Source organism: Arachis ipaensis, chromosome B3 (genome assembly GCF_059453495.1).
Source record: "Arachis ipaensis isolate K30076 ecotype BB chromosome B3, ASM5945349v1, whole genome shotgun sequence".
NCBI classification, from domain to species: domain Eukaryota; kingdom Viridiplantae; phylum Streptophyta; class Magnoliopsida; order Fabales; family Fabaceae; genus Arachis; species Arachis ipaensis.
In genome coordinates this window covers 137,417,382-137,434,811 of record NC_142438.1, presented here as the reverse complement: position 1 = coordinate 137,434,811, position 17,430 = coordinate 137,417,382, and the positions used below count along the sequence as shown (strand labels likewise).

The following is a 17,430-nucleotide window of genomic DNA, read 5'->3' as shown; positions in this document are numbered from 1 at the left end:
GACGAAAGGTTGGATCTGCTTGGATTACTCCTTACCTGACGTATTTACCGTACATAATAACATTGTTCCCTTTTTGAGTATTGAGAATGATTTGAGACTTCAGAATCGTTTCTTTTTTCCTTTTCCTTTTATTTTTTATCTTCCCCTTCTCCTGTCAACTTCAGAATCTTTATGCCGGTTGCTTGTTTTAAAACCTAGAAGAGTAAAGAGATTAATTAGACCATTCAAGTAGTCCAGCATATCTTTTTAAGTCTATTTGGAATGGGCCAATACATCTAAAAACATTTGAGATATTTTATTCTTATTCTTTACAATTTATTTTTAAGAATCTCTTAATTATATCCATTTTAAACACTTTTTTTTTTCTACTAAAAAACTTATACGCCATATATAAATTTATCAATAATATATTAAAATATATATATTTTTTTCAAAACTTAAAGACCTGGAATAAATTCGATAGGATATTATTATATTGGTCCAAATAAAATTCTATCACAATGAATAACCATAGAATATTTCATCTATAAATGTATAATATATAATAAGAATAATCTTTTGTAATAGTTAATTTTAATCTGGTATTTTTAGATTATAAAAGTTACTTACACATAGAACTTAACTTTTATATTAGGACAATTTACGCATCTAAATTGTTTGACCCCAATATTACGCAAATACATTGTTTCCAAATTTAATACGCAAATGCATTGTTTCACTATTTTATGTAAACCGCTACTGGCAGTAGCGGTTTACAGATGTGTATAAACCGCTACAACCAGCCGCGGTTTATGTGTGTGAGTGTGTGAGTGTAAACCGCTGCTGCCAGCAGCGGTTTACGTGCGTGTGTATGTGAGTGTAAACCGCTACTGGCAGTAGCGGTTTATGTGCGCGTGTGTGAGTGTAAACCGCTACTGCCAGTCGCGGTTTACGTGTATGTGTGTGTACTATTTAAATAATATTATAAATAAAAAATTTAATTTATCATTTCACAATATAATTTAAAAAATATAAATATGCATGTAATAAATTTTTTATTTGTATTTATTATTAGAAGTGAGACCAAATTACAAATAAAAAAAATATAGTCTTCAAAGTATTGAATTATATAAAGCAAGACTAATTTTTTTTATTCTCATCTCTTTTAAAATTTATAAATAATAAAATAATTTATTTTTAGCCAAAAGTTTACTAAATTATATATTTTACTCTTTAAAAATCACTTCATTCTCTTTTATTTATATCAACCATACAAAGGAGATTGGAGAGTTTGGAAAATGGGTTGTGTTCTTTGCTGCTGATTTGCATTTGAGGTTCTAGCTAAATGATTTTTTTTATTTGTGCAACTTTGTTGTCTTATACCAAAAAATAAAAATTATTTGTATTTTACAGTTGATTAATTAGATAAATAATAGTGATAGCATCATAATTTTGATGAATAAAATAAAAAATATAAATATGCATGTAATAATTTTTTATTTGTATTTATTATTAAATGAGATTAAATAGCAAATCAAAGAGTGAGTACTCACAGAATACTAAAATATATAAACTAAGACTAAATTTTTTTTATCTTCATCCCTTCTAAAACTCATGAATGATAAAATAATTTATTTTTAGTAAAAAATTCACTAAAGCATACACTTTTTCTTTAAAAATTACTTCATTTTTTATCCATATAAATCATATGATTGCAAAAAATATATACTCCGTTTTCTTTCTCTCAATTTTTTTGTAACTTAATTTAGCATAAACAAACATTTTTTCTAATCAACGTAAACCGCTAGAGGAACACAGAAACCGCTAAAGTAAGTTACAAAAAATTGAGAGAAAGAAAATGGAGTATATATTTTTTGCAATCATATGATTTATATGGATAAAAAATGAAGTAATTTTTTAAAAAAAAGTGTATGCTTTAGTGAATTTTTTACTAAAAATAAATTATTTTATCATTCATGAGTTTTAGAAGGGATGAAGATAAAAAAAAATTTAGTCTTAGTTTATATATTTTAGTACTCTGTGAGTACTCACTCTTTGATTTGTTATTTAATCTCATTTTAATAATAAATACAAATAAAAAATTTATTACATGCATATTTATATTTTTTAAATTATATTGTGAAATGATAAATTAAATTTTTTATTTATAATATTATTTAAATAGTATACACATACACGTAAACCGCTACTGGCAGTAGCGGTTTACACTCACACACACATGCACGTAAACCGCTACTGCCAGTAGCGGTTTACACTCACACACACGCACGTAAACCGCTGCTGGCAGCAGCGGTTTACACTCACACACTCACACACATAAACCGCGGCTGGTTGTAGCGGTTTATGCACACCTGTAAACCGCTACTGCCAGTAGCGGTTTACATAAAATAGTGAAACAATGCATTTGCGTATTAAATTTGGAAACAATGTATTTGCGTAATATTGAGGGTCAAACAATTTAGATGCGTAAATTGCCCTTTATATTATGGTTAATTTTGTGCTTTGCAATATATATATAGTTATATACAGGACTTATCAGACTCCAAGACTGCTTTTAGAAGTGAAATTAAGAGATACATATTAGGATTTAAGAGAGTGAGACTAAAGTCTTTACATTATGTTTGATGATTACATAAGTGAATTATGTCTTAATTACTAATTAGTATCTTGTTTGATTTAAAATAAATATGGAAATGAAATAAGAATATTTATTAAAATACCTTAGTTAACTAAACGGAAATGTTAAAAATAGGTAGCATTTGGTAGAGAGACTGAGACGGAAAGACTGAGACTGAGAAACAGAGACTAAGAGACAGATTGAAATAAATCTTAGTATGTTTGGTGCAAAGTGGGAGACAGAAATTGAAACAAGAATGAAATTCTAATTTAATTTGTACAAAAGGTAAAATTGAAATTAATTAATTGAAATGAAAGTATTTTAAGTATAAAATGTTATTAAAGTTTCAGTCTTCATTTCTAAAAATTTTAGTCCTCTGTCTCCTCACTTTTTAGAGGTACTGAAATATTGAAATTTTGGGGACAGAGACATAAATTTTAGTAGCGAAACCAACAAACATGATATTGAGTCTCAGTCTCCCAATCTCTGTCTCAGTACCTCAAAACAAATGCTACTTTAGGGACAGGGACGGATCCAGAAATTTCAATATGGAGGGGTCGAATTTTAGATAATTTTTTTCATTCCATAAAAATAATTAACATATAGTTATTAGAGCTAGTTTTTTAAAAGATTTATATATATATATATATATATATATATATATATATATATATATATATATAATTTTTTTTCATAATGTTATTTTTAATATGATAATTACATAAAAAATATAAAAATATCAATAATACATTATAAAATTATAAAATACCAATAATTTATAGCGTGTTTAGTTAAAAATTATCACATATCTTATTAATTAAAATTAATTCTTTTAAAAATTTTAAAAAATTTGAAAAAAAATTATAAATTATAAATTATTTAAAAGACACATTACCTTTATAGAATACAAGATATAAGATATCTTTATAAATTTTTTTTAACAACATAAATTTAAAATAAAAATGAGTATTTTTTACAAGAAACTAATATCTAAAGTACATAATGTGATTACCAAAATATAACTATGTAAGTCATTATTAATATAATAATATAAATATTAAATATATTAATATAAAAATAAATGATTTTTTTAAAAATAAATATAGAGATTATTATATAAAAACTAATTTAAAAGGTACAAAAACTTGAAAGTAGGATATGATATTAAATTAGTTAAGTAAAAAATATTAATGAATTAAACAACTAAAACATAAATTCATCACATAGTAAAAAATAATACATATAAAACTATTAAATTCTATAATAATTTTTTTATTTTTTAAACACATATCTCATATATAAATATAATTTCTTAACATTTTCGGAGCCGAGGCCACTACTCGCCCCTCTAGGTCCGTCCTGTTTTGGGACTAAAATTTTTTGTCTTGAGCCTAAAATCTTAGTTGTAGTCTGTGAACACCAAAAACTAAAACAAATACTACCTAAGTATCCTAAAAAACGAATCAACATTTACATGTCACGATTAAAAAATCTGGGGAGTATAGTTTATAGGACTAAAAATACTATTTTACATTTTTTAATTATTATTATTATCATTATTATTATCTTTTATAAGTTTAAATTTTTAATATAAATAATTTTGTGATACATCAGGTATTAAAATGTCTAAAATTCAATAAAAATAAATAACTTTAGCACAAGGCAAACTAAAAAAAAAAAAAAAAGAAAAAAGGCCTAACAACATAATTTTTTATGTATTTCTTTATTAATTTAAAATTTTGAGATATTTTTAATTATGAATTATTTTTTAATTTTAAATTTTAATAATATTATTATAAAATTATATTCATTTTTTTCTCAAAACCAAATTTTAAATAAAATATAAAACATTATGAAAATTAATAACTATATTAATTTATTTTTTTTAATTAAGTAAATATATGATATTATAATAGGGATAATAGGTTGTTTTTTTTATTGGAGAAAAAAAAAAGAATATTTTTTAGTTCTTATTAAAGTTTGAGAAATATTAGAAGGCTACCAAAATTTATTATTTTTAGTCATATTTTTAACCATTAATCCAATTCTTTTGATCTAGTAATCTAATAACATACTTTAACCCATATTTTTAAATATTGTTAGTTAATTAATAACAAAAATAATAAATTTTGATATCCCATATGATTCCTCTAAAAGTTTTATGACAAAAAACTAATGTGGAATTATTCTTTATGTGAATTGATCAATTGAACCAAAAATTGGAGACTTGAGAAATTTCAAATAGGAGATGCTCTGGATGAAGTGTGAGAAAGAAACTCATCGCTTGTTGTTCCTGAGTGAGTAGTTGTAAATTAAAGGTGTACAGTGTACATTTAATATTCTTGTGGGCTTGTGGCTTACAAGCATCTAATTTTCCTATCGATCAACGCTTCTTTTTGTGTGATAGCAACATTTTTTTCATCATGTCACCAATAGAATCCAAGCTTTGGACTAAAGTAACTGCTGTTCTGTGCTTTAATTCTCTTCGGTGATCACCTTGCATAGAAAGAACTATGGGACATAGTAGCCTCTGATGAATATGTTGCATTATTTAGAGGGCGAAATGGGTTATCAACAGTGTCATTGAGTTCCATTGTGTTCTCATCTGTGAAGGGTGGATTAGAGGGACGTGCAAGATTCTCTTCCTTCTTTGTTAGCATCTGTAGTGCCCTTGACATGGTTGGCCTCAAGGAAGGGTTCTCTTGTGTGCATAGAAGTCCTATGTGCACCACTCTTAAAATCTCATCCTTCTTATTAACATTGTTGTTGTCATCTGAAACTAGATTTGGATCAAATAGCTCTTCTGCTGTCCCTGATTGGAAATGCCTCCATGTCTGATTTTATTACAAGATATTAAATTGGATCAATGGAAGAAACAAAAGTTAGTTCATTATGCACATGCAGTCTTGGCTCATTAGATATTCTAGAAAATAGTTACCAGTATAACTATGCTGTCTGAGTATTCTGTTGATTTGCTTCTGTTATTCTGTCTCCCAGTAACTATTTCTAAGACTAACACTCCAAAACTATATACATCTGCCTTTTCTGTTAACTGACCATGAGCTAGGTACTCTGGAGCCATGTAACCCCTGCAACACCACTTAAGAAAATGAGTATTCCACAATGTTCTCAATAGGTTAAATTACACTTAACATTCACTGAAACCAAACTATAGCATTTACTGCAGTTTACCCTTTCAGATATGATCCACACATATTAATAGGTCTTGGATTTTGTTCAAACTTTTCAATGCTATATATATTGTTAAGGGTTGTGAATCAATGGATGCATTGATTGGTAAGAGATGCTTACAGAGTTCCGGCTATAGCCGTGCTAATGTGACTCTTATCTTCTTGAAAGGACCTGGCCAGTCCGAAATCAGCAATTTTGGCGCGAAGTTTAGCATCCAGTAAGATGTTGCTGGCTTTTATATCTCTATGAATTATCCTAGTTTTTGAATTCTCATGCAGGTAAACCAATCCTTCAGCTGTCCCAATGATAATATCATATCTCTTCTCCCAGTTTAGTTCTCTTCCCTTGACTCTATCTAAAACAAGAGATTGGGATAATATTTTATGACACTTGTTATAAATGGAGGCATTTTTAAAACCATAGTTTAGTAGTTACCAAAAATAAATTGATCAAGACTTTTGTTCGGTAGAAATTCATATACGAGCAAGCTTTCGGGTCCAGAACAGCTGCATCCTAACAACCTCACTAGATTCTTGTGCTCCACGCTACTAATTATGTTGACTTCATTGTAGAAATCTGCTGCTCTATGCCTGTTGTTGAAGTACAACCTCTTGATGGCAATTTCTCTTCCATCAGGCAGAACACCCTGCAACATGGATTTGTAAGAGTGGTTTTGATATGCAAAATGGTGGGGGAGGGGAAGTAGGTGTTATGTGGAAGAGAATTTACTCTATAAACCGATCCAAATCCTCCCTGTCCAAGCTTGTTCGCTTCGTTGAAGGAGTTGGAAGCCTTCTCCAGTGTAGAGTACTTGAAATTCAAGCTGTTGCGGTGAAGTGTCTTAGCCAACTTCTCTGCATCATTTGAACCTAGAAAAGGAGAAGAGCAGTTTAGATACTAAACAAAATTTGTGAATCCTCAATAACTTATGAATACATGGTAAGAGCAAATTCAGCTTTGTATCCCTTGGAGGATTTGGAACGTTGTTGTTTTCTGTTTTTTGAACATTCTTTAAAGAAAATGAATAAGTCAGTTACCTCTTCTTTTTCTTTGAATGTATCTATCTTTCCTTATATAGACCCCAATAGCTATTCCAACTACCAAAACAATCACTGCACTAACTACTGCAACCACTATCACTATAAGAGTACCTGCATAAACCAGCAAAATGAACTACTCAGGAATATAAATATTTATCTTTATCAGGTACAAAATAAGTTTCTCACAACATTAGAAGAGTAACACCAATTCATCATGATATGCAATAATTGAGACAAGATAATTTTAGCCTTTAGCATGTTGGTCCATTAGGGACAATTGAAATTAGGTAGCACAATAGGATTAGATAACATTAGATAGAATTAGTTAACTGTTTATTACTTATGAATATAGACAACGGCTAAACCTCGATCGAAAATCAATTCTAGTCATTCTAATTAATTGTAAAAGAATAGTCTTATTATGAATTCCTTGAGAAAGTGGAGTTTTTTTGTGTATTTTGCTCGAAATAAATGTATCAATTATGCTGTTCCATAGCAGAAAAAAGAATTCATTACCTCTTGATCTTCCATTATTCTGCTCCTTGTTAAGAAAATCTGTGTTAGAATACCTCATGAAGCAGCCAGTGTTCAGTGCTCTACCTTCTGAAGAAGGCAAGCATTTCAACACAGATTTAGAAGCATTCTCAAGACATGCTTTGCAAGAACTACTGTTCAAACTCTTCCAACAATTAGCCAAAACATAAGCAGATTCATTTACCCTTCCAGAAACATCGACCTTCCCTCTTGCATAGTATCCTTTGCTGTTTGGTGCAGCTTGAACTACTTCCAAAACCGCCTGCTTCGCGGCCGCTTGAAAACTCGAGTTCTTCCTAGTTTTGTTGCCACAAACAGCCTTGTCCCCTGGCCCTGCATACTCATCAAAGAAGCTATAATTTTCAGACCTCATGAAGCATCCATCAAGAAATATGCGGCCACCATTGTATGGGAAGCATTTAGGAAGAACCGTGCGTGCCTCAGCATAACATAACACACAATCAAGAAGTGAAAGATCTCCATAGCACTGTGCCAGGCCATAGTTTATGTCTGGTCCTGTCCCTGTAACTGCTGTGCCGTAGCCGGTACTGCGCATTTGTTGGCTTATCTTCTCCATGGTTGCAATGAAATTTGGAACAAAGATGGTAGTGTTGTGCTCTAGTTGATGGCCACATGTTACTTCAACTGTTTTGGCCCTTGGTTCTGCTACCACTGAATCCAACAGTAACAGAGATTTGATGAGGAGGAAAACAAGGATCTGGGGATAGACAAGAGAGACTAGTTTCTTTTCCATTGCTGGGACTTTCATCAAGCAGCTGCAAGGCAAGAAGACTATTGAATTAGAATATGTTACAGCTATATTGCTTATGACTGAATTCGTTATAATTTTTACTATGGAAAATTATTAATTAATCAAATAAAAGCAAGTTTGAATCAATTAACAGTGCATTGAACATACTAAAGTGATCATACACTAAAATGGTAAGGGATGGGTCCCAACCTAATTAATGTGTGTGAGATAGATTCCAAAAATTTTAATCTTTTTAGTTGAAAATGAAGATCTTGAGTATTTTTCTGGCTTGCTTTTTGCAGCAAACTATAAGCTAGTTTCACACTTGAACTACTGCTATGATTGACAATAATGAGATAACAATAATGAAATAGAATCAAATGGAACATTTGGGACCACAATTTGGGATAAATAGTCAGCATCACAATAAGGTTGTGGAAACCATATCTCTTAGATAGATCTTATTACACTTGATGGTCAAATGAGCTTTCAAAACTAAACAAGTTGGAGCTTCAAAAATTATACTGACTTTGACTTTACTAAGTTGTTATCTATTTCAATCTATAAAATACTACTTTTTCTTAGAGGCTATCTAGGTAATATTGAAAACGACAAAAAGAGTAATGAATGAATATTGTTATTCACAACTTCATTCATTAATCACTAATACTATTATATGCTAACAACATTTATCACATATTATAATGGTGAACGAAACAACAGATGGTAAGTTTCCTATTAGAATAAATGAAATCCTCAATTACCTATGAATTATTATAGGAACAAAAGGAACTAAACTAAATCAAGTTGTCCCATGATACCTCACTTTCCATGATGCAACATGCAACCTGAAATTATGTAGAGTAATAGTGAACTCAATTAATCAATGTTTTGGACTAAGTCAAGAAGAAAGGCTTAGAATAAAAAAAGGGTACAAATACCAATAACAACGAGTCAAGCAATTGCTAATGAGTGGGAGTTGGTGATTGAGACTTGATAATCAAGAGTTGCTCGTTGACTTTGAAATCAAGAGCATCACATGATGACAATATGCTTACACCCAAAAAGTCTTCATTATCCACGCGGTTTCGTGTCTGAACCAAAGCCGAAATAAACTGAAATGAAATTTTCATCTGTGTTTACCATATTGTATTGCAACTTCCTTTCATATCCGTTAACAGTTTCATATAATTTTAATGGTTTTTCTGGATTTTGTTTTTGACATAATTCTAGAATGAGTACTTGGACATATTGTATTCTACACTTAAAATTTTATAAAATTCATACAACCGATCTATATGCATACTTGTGTTGTTGAATAAGAACTTTGATAAAAAGAATAAGAGTACAGCAACGACCAAGAAGTCGCAGCCTCTAGAAACTTACTACAAATCTAGAATATATTATCAAGTTACAAAGGTTATGCCTATGACTATGTATCAACCCCTAAGCAAAACAAAACAAAATTATTTTTTATTCACTTATTAATAAGTGTTCCTTAAGCAATTGGTTAGCGACGCCCTATTTTATATACAAATGTATAATGATATATATAACAATATTATAAGTTGGATTTGTTCATATTTTATGTTGAGTTTGTGGTGTGATTATGTTATTAGAAAACTGCTTAACCGGTGTGAGCTGCTTCCGCAGCAAGAGCACCATTTTACAACCCTTAATGTTTGACTTTCGTTAATTAGTTGGTAGGATCAAGCATTGTCTAAGAAAGAGTGCCGCATTTAAGGGATGGATTTTTTTTTTTAAAAAAAGACGTGATCTTTATGCTTGAATTAGAAAGAAAGAAAACAAAGTTGGATTTTGCATAATTAGCTGACTCATGGATTCTTTCATATAACATAACTACACATGATATTGTAATGTACAAAATTTTAACAAAATTTAACTATAGGTATGTCAGTGTGTATGTATGCTCAAGTAGATATTTCCTATGAAAAATGTTGTGTACATATTTAAGCGTGGAACATCGTGCTACACTCATCGCTCATCCACCATTAGATTAATGGATTATGCCATTGCTAGCTTCAAGGATGAAACCTTGCCAGCAACTCTGTCATCAGGTTCCTTAGCAAATATGTGCAGAAAAGAGAAACATTTTGTAGTACGTCTCATCTAGGCTCAATAAGACTCTCTGTCATGCTGTCCCCTGAAGACTGAGTCATGGATCCTGGCTGAAAATTATATCCAGGCAAACTTGATTTGCTGAGTTCTGAAGAACTAGAATTAAGAAACGGCGGTTGCGTTGGCTGAGGAATTTCGTGGTTATTGTTAATCATTTGAACAACTGCTGACATCGATGGTCGCAGCTCTGCAGATGCTTGCGCGCAAAGCAACCCTATCTGCAGCAGTCTGCATGCTTCCTCTGAAGGGAAGTTACCCTCGAGGGCTGGATCAACGATTTCGGCTAGCCTATTTGATCCGAAAAGGCTCCACAACTTTTATAAATGCAGAAGAAAAAAAAATGATAATCAGCCAAGGAAGGTTGTCCAAGAACTATGAAGAAAATTTGGCTTGTTAGAATCATAAAATTAAATAGTATAGAAGCATATAGAAGATAGCAGTTACCGTTTGTAGGATAGAGGATGAATTGGAGATGAAGGAGCTGTTTTTTCTGCCAGATACAATTTCAACAACTAGAACTCCAAAACTAAATACATCCGCTTTCGCAGTCAACTTCCCACAAACTATATATTCTGGAGCCATATAACCGCTAATACGAACAGAAAAGAAATTGTAAGATTAAATTGAATTGTTTATCAATCATTAACATTTAGTCAGTTATAAATGGTTGCTTGCTTAGGCACACTGTAATGCATAGCAGTGATGCAAAGAATATGAACCTAAAGTCCTAAAGCCTATGATCATAGTTTAAACATTGATAATGGCGTAGCATAGTTCTTTGGTTGTGTACTTACAGTGTGCCAGCAATGGCTGTGCTAAGGTGAGACTTATCTTCCGGAAACAATCTAGCAAGACCAAAATCCACAATCTTCGGTGTGAAGTCATTGTCTAGCAGAATGTTGCTTAATTTTATGTCTCTATGAATGATTCTAACAGGAGACTCCTCATGAAGATAGGCCAGGCCCTCAGCAATTCCTAGTATGATCTTGTACCTCACTTCCCAAGTCAATGGCTGCGAAATCCTCCTAGCTGCAACAGATAAAAGGAGAAGTAAATAACCAGAACCAAATTAAGAAGGTTTGCATTTATCATCAGATCTCAGATATACATATATATAGTTAATAACCTGAAAAGTGATCATGGAGACTCTGGTTAGGCACATATTCATAAACCAAAAGGCTTTCGGGTCCTGTAATGCTGCATCCCAAAAGCTTTACAAGATTCTTGTGATGAACACCACTTATCAAATTGACCTCATTGAAGAAAAGATCTGCCCATTGTGTTGTGTTAAAGCTAAGCCTTTTTATGGCCACAACATTTCCATCAGGCAGAACTCCCTACATTGTTGAAGTAAACAGGAAAGTATAACATCATTAGTTGCTCAATCAATAATTTGGTTGTGTGAAAGAGGTAACAATATCAATAATTACTTTATAAACTGTGCCTGATCCACCTTGTCCTAGTTTATTTGCATCATTGAAGTAATTTGTAGCTTTTTCAAGGATTTCATATGCCATATTTAGCTTGGACCTGTTCACTCTGTCCAACAGTGCACCAAACTGTCGCCTATCTGATATAGAAATAACATTGCACTAAATGTTAGTATTAGGAGTTTGGCTAAACAACCAAAAATTAGATAGATAAACAAAATGACACCTCTTCTTCTCTTGAGTAGATTCTTCCTTGCAAAGTAAACAAATGTTGCAGCAGCCAGAACAAGAGCCAGGGCAGCACAAGATGCAGCCAGAATTATAGCTAGCTTGCGCCGTCCTATCATACAATAAGATTTTCATGCTAAGTTATCTCAGCAAACATTCATGTACGTCTATCTAACAATTTAAAGTTTGACTCACCATGATTCCCAGAAGCAGAAGCAACAGTGGTTGAATTGTAATAAAACTTGTGTGAGGAATACCTCATGTAACAACCAGTATTCATCGCCCTCCCTTCTTCTTTGGGAGGACACGAATCGATTCTAGTTACAGCATCAGCCAAACAGCTCTTACAGGAAGTTGCATTAACAAATTTCCAGCACTGAGCCAATCCATAAACACTCACATTCTTGCGGCTGAATGAGCCAACGAAGAAGCCACCGTTCTTGGGCGCCAGATGACTCAAGTTGCTCACCAACTCCAAAGCATTGCGCTTGTAAACGACGCCGTTTCTGTTACTGGTGCCGTTACATACCGAGGTGTCTCGATCGGTGACGCTCTCGTTGAAGAAGTTGTAATCATCGTACCTATTGAATTGAATTGACGAAGCCTGTAACTAACTAACTGAGCGGTTACAATAAGCAAGTAATTAAATACCTGAGGTAGCAGCCATCGAAGAAGAGAGAGCCGCCACGTGTCCCTTTCTGGAAGGGAAGGCAGGTGAGGATCTGTGTCTTGCACTGGGCGAAGCACATGTTGCAGTCTTGCTGAGACAGATCGTTCATGCACTGGCCGAAGGCGTAGACCGTCAAGTTGCGAGTCCCGTTGATAACTGCTCCGTACCTTTTAGTTGAGATGAGAGGGGTAAGTGCGTCCATGGCAGCAAGGAAGTTTGATACGAAGAGTTGACGGGAAGGAGCAGGTTCGGTCCTGTTGGTGCAGAGCAAGGCCGCCCTTGTGGCTCTGGGGTCCGAGAGCGAAGGAGTTGATAAGCAACAGAGGAACAAGAGAAGGAGGACAACCACAAAGGGTGCTGAATCCATCACAGGTAAAATCAATGGCTTGTCAGTTTGACAAAGGTGAAGGAGATATATACAATTCACAACTTGTGCTCTCCATGTGCTTTTAAAACCTTTTCTATATCAAAATATTGTGTGGATGAATGTTCTAATCATGTATTATTAATATAAAAGATTTATTACAAACAATTAATTATGTATTTTTATTACAAACAATCAATTATGTACTTTTACTATAAAGATAGCAAATAGCGTTGTTGTATCATGTATGAGCGAACAAAGGGATCATAAACGATAAGCGTGAAGGAAATTTCGTAGGAACCTGTTTGTCAATTCTAGTTTACATTATTCGTTTGGTTATTGACCAATGAGAAAGCAAGTTCTAGATTGGGCGTGTCACTCAAGTCAACTCATCTCTTGCTTTCCGTGGCTAAAATTTTGTCGACAAAGAATTGAGAGTTGCACGTCACTTGCCACTGGTGAAGTCTCTATCTCAGAACTTTTTTTTTTTTTCAGAATTTTGCTTAACTCGTGTCAACTTCAACCGTGGACCTGTCATGCTCTAAGGCCTATTTGTTTCTATTCGTACTCATTTTGGGTCAACACTCTGCAAAAAATTCCATAGGCCAACAACCAGAATTTGGTTGGGACTTGGTTCTTGTAGGTCTTGGGCTTAGCTCTTTCTACAGGCCTATTTAAATTCTGTATTGCACTGGGCTAGAATGAACCATGGCTAACTCTCTTGACTCAAAACTCCTTCTGACCATATTACCCAAAAAAAAAAATCCTTCTGAACAAAAACAAAAAAGAAACTCCTTCAATGAGAAAAAAAAAGACATTTATAACCAAGATAAAAAAACCAACTTAGATTAATTTAATGGTTAGTAGCAAAAGACTTACCACCTTATTGATAGGGGAAAAATAAATGAACTAGCATTGTATTAAATTAAGCAGTAATATTAGGAAAATAATTATTCTAGTAATAATCAATGGATATTAAATAAGATACTTTAAACTTGTTTGAACTGAAGTTTTATTGTTTCCCAAACAAGGTTGTAATTCAAGTTTCATGCACTGATTGATAATTAAAGTCTTCATGGGATGCTGGGATGTTATCATGTTAATATGAGAGTCTGAATCGGTCACAACTTACTTGTTCATTGGAAAATTATGGTATTTCACAATATCAAGGGTGTACTAGGAGAAATTCAAAATTGGATGAAGCCGAGGAAGAATGCAATCAAAGTTTCATCAAACAGTATTGTTTCAGCAAGCAAACTTATGAACAGGCATTAATATTATTACAACTTGGAAAAGGGGAAATAAATAATCAAACATATGTTGGTGTTGGTTCATCATTAGGTCTTGTTGAAGTGTTGTGTTTTCTGCCTCTCTCACTAACACTATTATCAGCAAACTTCAAGCTTGCATGGTGTGACCCTTTCTCTTGCTCCTTTGAGTTCCACTCACCAAGGTAGTAGTCTTCTTCTGTAACTTTCTTTGATGATGGACCAAAGAACATGCCACCCCACTGCGGGAAATATATTAGACATATGGGGAGGGTGCATATTATCATCATCACACCCATTAGTGTAATTCCCCTCTCTTTTGAAAATTTTGATCCTTTGAAGAATATTAGTTGGGTCACAACTGCACCCACATTCCCTCCTCCTCCTGTCATTCCTGATATCACTCCTAATGACCTGAACATCATCATTATCAAGAGTTATGGTGTTTATAGACATCAAATCTCAAAAGTTGAGTGATCAAGTGGGAATCACATTCTAATCTAATGGAAATAAAATAGGAGTTGAAACAGATATCTAAATAATACCAGAGAATCACATTCCCAGTTTCAGCCAATTACATAGGTATGCATGAATGGCTTCAATATTTCTCCAAATATAAATATGATGCATGAACCATACTATATGCCAGAGAATCATATTCAATGTCTCAATCAAGTACATAGGTAAGGATGATCAATGACTTCCAAAAAGAAAAAAGAACCTATCCTATTCCACTTTTTCTTTTACTTCTATTTTTGTCCTCTTTGTGTCAATGAGTCTGAACTTGACTAAAAGAACACTCTGGAGAAAATGGAAAGCAATTCAATGGAACTAAAGATAACTCTAAAGAGAATGAAAGAAGAAGAAGAACACAAACCTTCTTGAGACAAAAGGAACAATTCCAAAGGTCATGCCACAAGCAGCTTGAACAAACACAGAGAATATGATCATAACAACAACAGAAACACTCAAAGATCCAACAAGCCCAAGAATTATGCAGAGGACACCAGCGAATGTTTGGCAAAGCCACAAGGCCCAGAGCCTACCCCTCATTCCAAACCTCTTTGAAACTGCATCAGATATGAACCCTCCACCGGGCCTGGAGAACAGATTCGCCAATCCGAAACTGGCAGCAATGATCCCAGCAGTGTGCAGCTTGAGATTGAATCTGTCATAGAAGTACTCAGCTATGATGTTATCAATAGTCAACTCCACACCAAAGCAGTATCCATAAGTCAACGCCAGAATCCAGCCTCTATAGTTAGTTACACCATGGAAAAGAACTTTTGAGAATTCATCTTTTGGTTTCTGCCCTGACTTCTTTAGCCTCTGGAAGTTGCCGTCTGGCGTGTCCTGTCCAAATATTAATATAGAGAATGCTGTGAGCATCTGGAAGAATGCAGGGACAAAGAATGCGATTCTCCAGGCCGTGAATTGCGCCGCGCCGATGTCTCGGACGAGGGAAAAGACTAATGGCATGATGAGTTGGGTTGCCCCTCCTCCAAGGTTCCCCCATCCGCCGGAGAATCCATTTGCTCTGCCTACAACAGGGGCAGAGAACATGGAACTCATCCAGAATTGCGTGGACACGAAGGTAGCTAAGGAGAATCCGGTGAAGAAGCGGACAAGGAGGTAGGAGGTGGCTGAGTTGATGAGTGAGGTGAAGTAGACAGCCGGTGCAGTTAGGAGAATGAGGGAGGCGGAGGCCAGGCGAGGGCCCACCAAGTCACAGGCTGTCCCCATGGCTACTCTTGCGAAGACGGCGCCGGAGACTGAGGCCACTCCTGCATTGCCGATGTCTGTGGCGGTGAGGTTGAGATTGTCCCGGATGATGGGGAGGAGGGGCGGTGCTGCAAAGCTGGAGACAAAGCATGAGAAGAAGGAGATCCATGAGAGGTGGAATGCTCTCATGTGTGGTTTGGCTATGGACATCAGTCTGAATTCTGTGGCCTTGTTCTCTGAATCCACTGCCACACTCGATTTTTGAGATTCATTGCTGCCTGCTGCTACTGCTACTGCTGAGATCTCCACTTCCATGCTTGGAATTGGATTGGCCTAAACAAACAAGCTAAGCCCGAGTATTCTGCAACTTATTTGAGTTCAATATATACTATAACACTCTAATTCGACAAAATCCCCAGAGTGGTTCGAGGTTCACGCCGTACACTAAAATCGTTCTTGAAATTCTAATTGCACCAACTACGTCCCTGAGATTGGAAAAATTGCATCATAATAGTCCCTAACCCATTTTCCTTTAACGAAGCACTGACGTGAACCTTTAGTGACACGTGTCACCTCATGATTTGGCCACGTGTAACGGTATGATGACATATCGGTCAACAATACGTGGCATGCTGACATAGATGGGTATGCCACGTGTCATAATGCTATTTTGCCATGTGTTAGATTATGCCACATGTCGCAATGCTATTTGTCCACGTGTCATCAACTATGTCATCATTACATGTGCACCAAATACTTTGTATCAAATGACTCATTTTAGTCCCTGAAATTGAATGCCGTGCACTAAATTAATCCCTTCATCAATTTTTTCTCATTTTTTATAAATTTAAAATTCTCAATATTTTTTTATACACTAATTTTAATTATATTTTTTATTATATTTTATAATAAATTTTTTAATTAATAATGTTAACTTGTATCATTAGAGTACATGTTAACTAAAACCAAAATTTTATTATTGTCTCTTATATTTATTTGTATCTGTTTTAATATTGTTCAAGTCATGGTTACAATAAGTATTTATATTAATTAATAGTGTAATATATGAAAAAGTCGCCTAACTAAGTTATAGATAAAATGAATTATTATAATCGAAGTTAATTATATAAAAAATCGGATATTCTTAAAATGGATGGGAATAATGAATTTATATTAGATAATAAGTACCTTATCAAGAATTTCTAAAATATTTATTAAAGTGTTAAATATTAAAAAAATGTATTAAGGAATATTATTATACTCTTAACTTACACTGTTTATTAAATTAATATCAATATGTCACATAATTCTTTTAATAAAATATTGTAGAAAAAAATTGTATAATTAAAACTAATATTTTAAAAATATTTTATAAAAACACTTGTATTTAAATAACTTGTGAAAAGATAAAATTAAAATTAGTGTATTCAAATATATAATGAGAATTTTAAATTTATAAAAAAATGAGAAAAAAC

General features: G+C 33.4%; 3 protein-coding genes across 4 annotated transcripts; all 3 read right to left on the bottom strand.

Annotated features, from left to right (window-relative positions):
* Window positions 1–4,880: 4,880 nt before the first annotated feature.
* LOC107631343 (cysteine-rich receptor-like protein kinase 2) lies at window positions 4,881–8,556 on the bottom strand. Of its 2 annotated transcripts, none has more exons than XM_016334769.3 (8): window positions 8,345–8,556; window positions 7,366–8,159; window positions 6,847–6,960; window positions 6,539–6,678; window positions 6,245–6,455; window positions 5,930–6,164; window positions 5,556–5,706; window positions 4,881–5,451 (listed from the first exon to the last, which is right to left on the bottom strand). In XM_016334769.3, exons 1-8 carry the CDS (start codon window positions 8,554–8,556, stop codon window positions 5,110–5,112), a joined length of 2,199 nt encoding a protein of 732 aa, XP_016190255.2. In that variant the 3' UTR covers window positions 4,881–5,109. The 2 variants fall into 2 exon arrangements, with proteins under 2 accessions (XP_016190255.2, XP_016190256.1); XM_016334770.3 differs by having other exon boundaries at window positions 8,317–8,472.
* A 1,394-nt stretch (window positions 8,557–9,950) lies between these two features.
* Window positions 9,951–13,205, bottom strand: CRK3 (cysteine-rich RLK (RECEPTOR-like protein kinase) 3). The gene is made up of 8 exons (XM_016334771.3): window positions 12,583–13,205; window positions 12,127–12,512; window positions 11,930–12,043; window positions 11,704–11,843; window positions 11,400–11,610; window positions 11,068–11,302; window positions 10,718–10,862; window positions 9,951–10,587 (listed from the first exon to the last, which is right to left on the bottom strand). Exons 1-8 carry the CDS (start codon window positions 12,966–12,968, stop codon window positions 10,261–10,263), a joined length of 1,944 nt encoding a protein of 647 aa, XP_016190257.1. The 5' UTR covers window positions 12,969–13,205; the 3' UTR covers window positions 9,951–10,260.
* A 971-nt stretch (window positions 13,206–14,176) lies between these two features.
* Window positions 14,177–16,340, bottom strand: NRT2.5 (nitrate transporter2.5). The gene is made up of 2 exons (XM_016334772.3): window positions 15,111–16,340; window positions 14,177–14,647 (listed from the first exon to the last, which is right to left on the bottom strand). Exons 1-2 carry the CDS (start codon window positions 16,268–16,270, stop codon window positions 14,275–14,277), a joined length of 1,533 nt encoding a protein of 510 aa, XP_016190258.1. The 5' UTR covers window positions 16,271–16,340; the 3' UTR covers window positions 14,177–14,274.
* Window positions 16,341–17,430: the final 1,090 nt, after the last annotated feature.

What these genes read in the sequence shown, in the direction of transcription:
- LOC107631343 (XM_016334769.3), bottom strand. Translation starts at nt 8,556, where the DNA reads ATGCTGACTATTTATCCCAAATTGTGGTCCCAAATGTTCCATTTGATT. An exon ending in ATCTCACACACATTAATTAG is followed by an intron (nt 8,160 to 8,344) that starts GTTGGGACCCAT and finishes CTTGCCTTGCAG; the next exon opens with CTGCTTGATGAAAGTCCCAG. An exon ending in CAGACAGCATAGTTATACTG is followed by an intron (nt 5,452 to 5,555) that starts GTAACTATTTTC and finishes TAATAAAATCAG; the next exon opens with ACATGGAGGCATTTCCAATC.
- CRK3 (XM_016334771.3), bottom strand. Translation starts at nt 12,968, where the DNA reads ATGGATTCAGCACCCTTTGTGGTTGTCCTCCTTCTCTTGTTCCTCTGT. An exon ending in GATCAGGCACAGTTTATAAA is followed by an intron (nt 11,611 to 11,703) that starts GTAATTATTGAT and finishes TCAACAATGTAG; the next exon opens with GGAGTTCTGCCTGATGGAAA. An exon ending in CATCCTCTATCCTACAAACG is followed by an intron (nt 10,588 to 10,717) that starts GTAACTGCTATC and finishes CATTTATAAAAG; the next exon opens with TTGTGGAGCCTTTTCGGATC.
- NRT2.5 (XM_016334772.3), bottom strand. Translation starts at nt 16,270, where the DNA reads ATGGAAGTGGAGATCTCAGCAGTAGCAGTAGCAGCAGGCAGCAATGAA. An exon ending in GTTCCTTTTGTCTCAAGAAG is followed by an intron (nt 14,648 to 15,110) that starts GTTTGTGTTCTT and finishes GATGATGTTCAG; the next exon opens with GTCATTAGGAGTGATATCAG.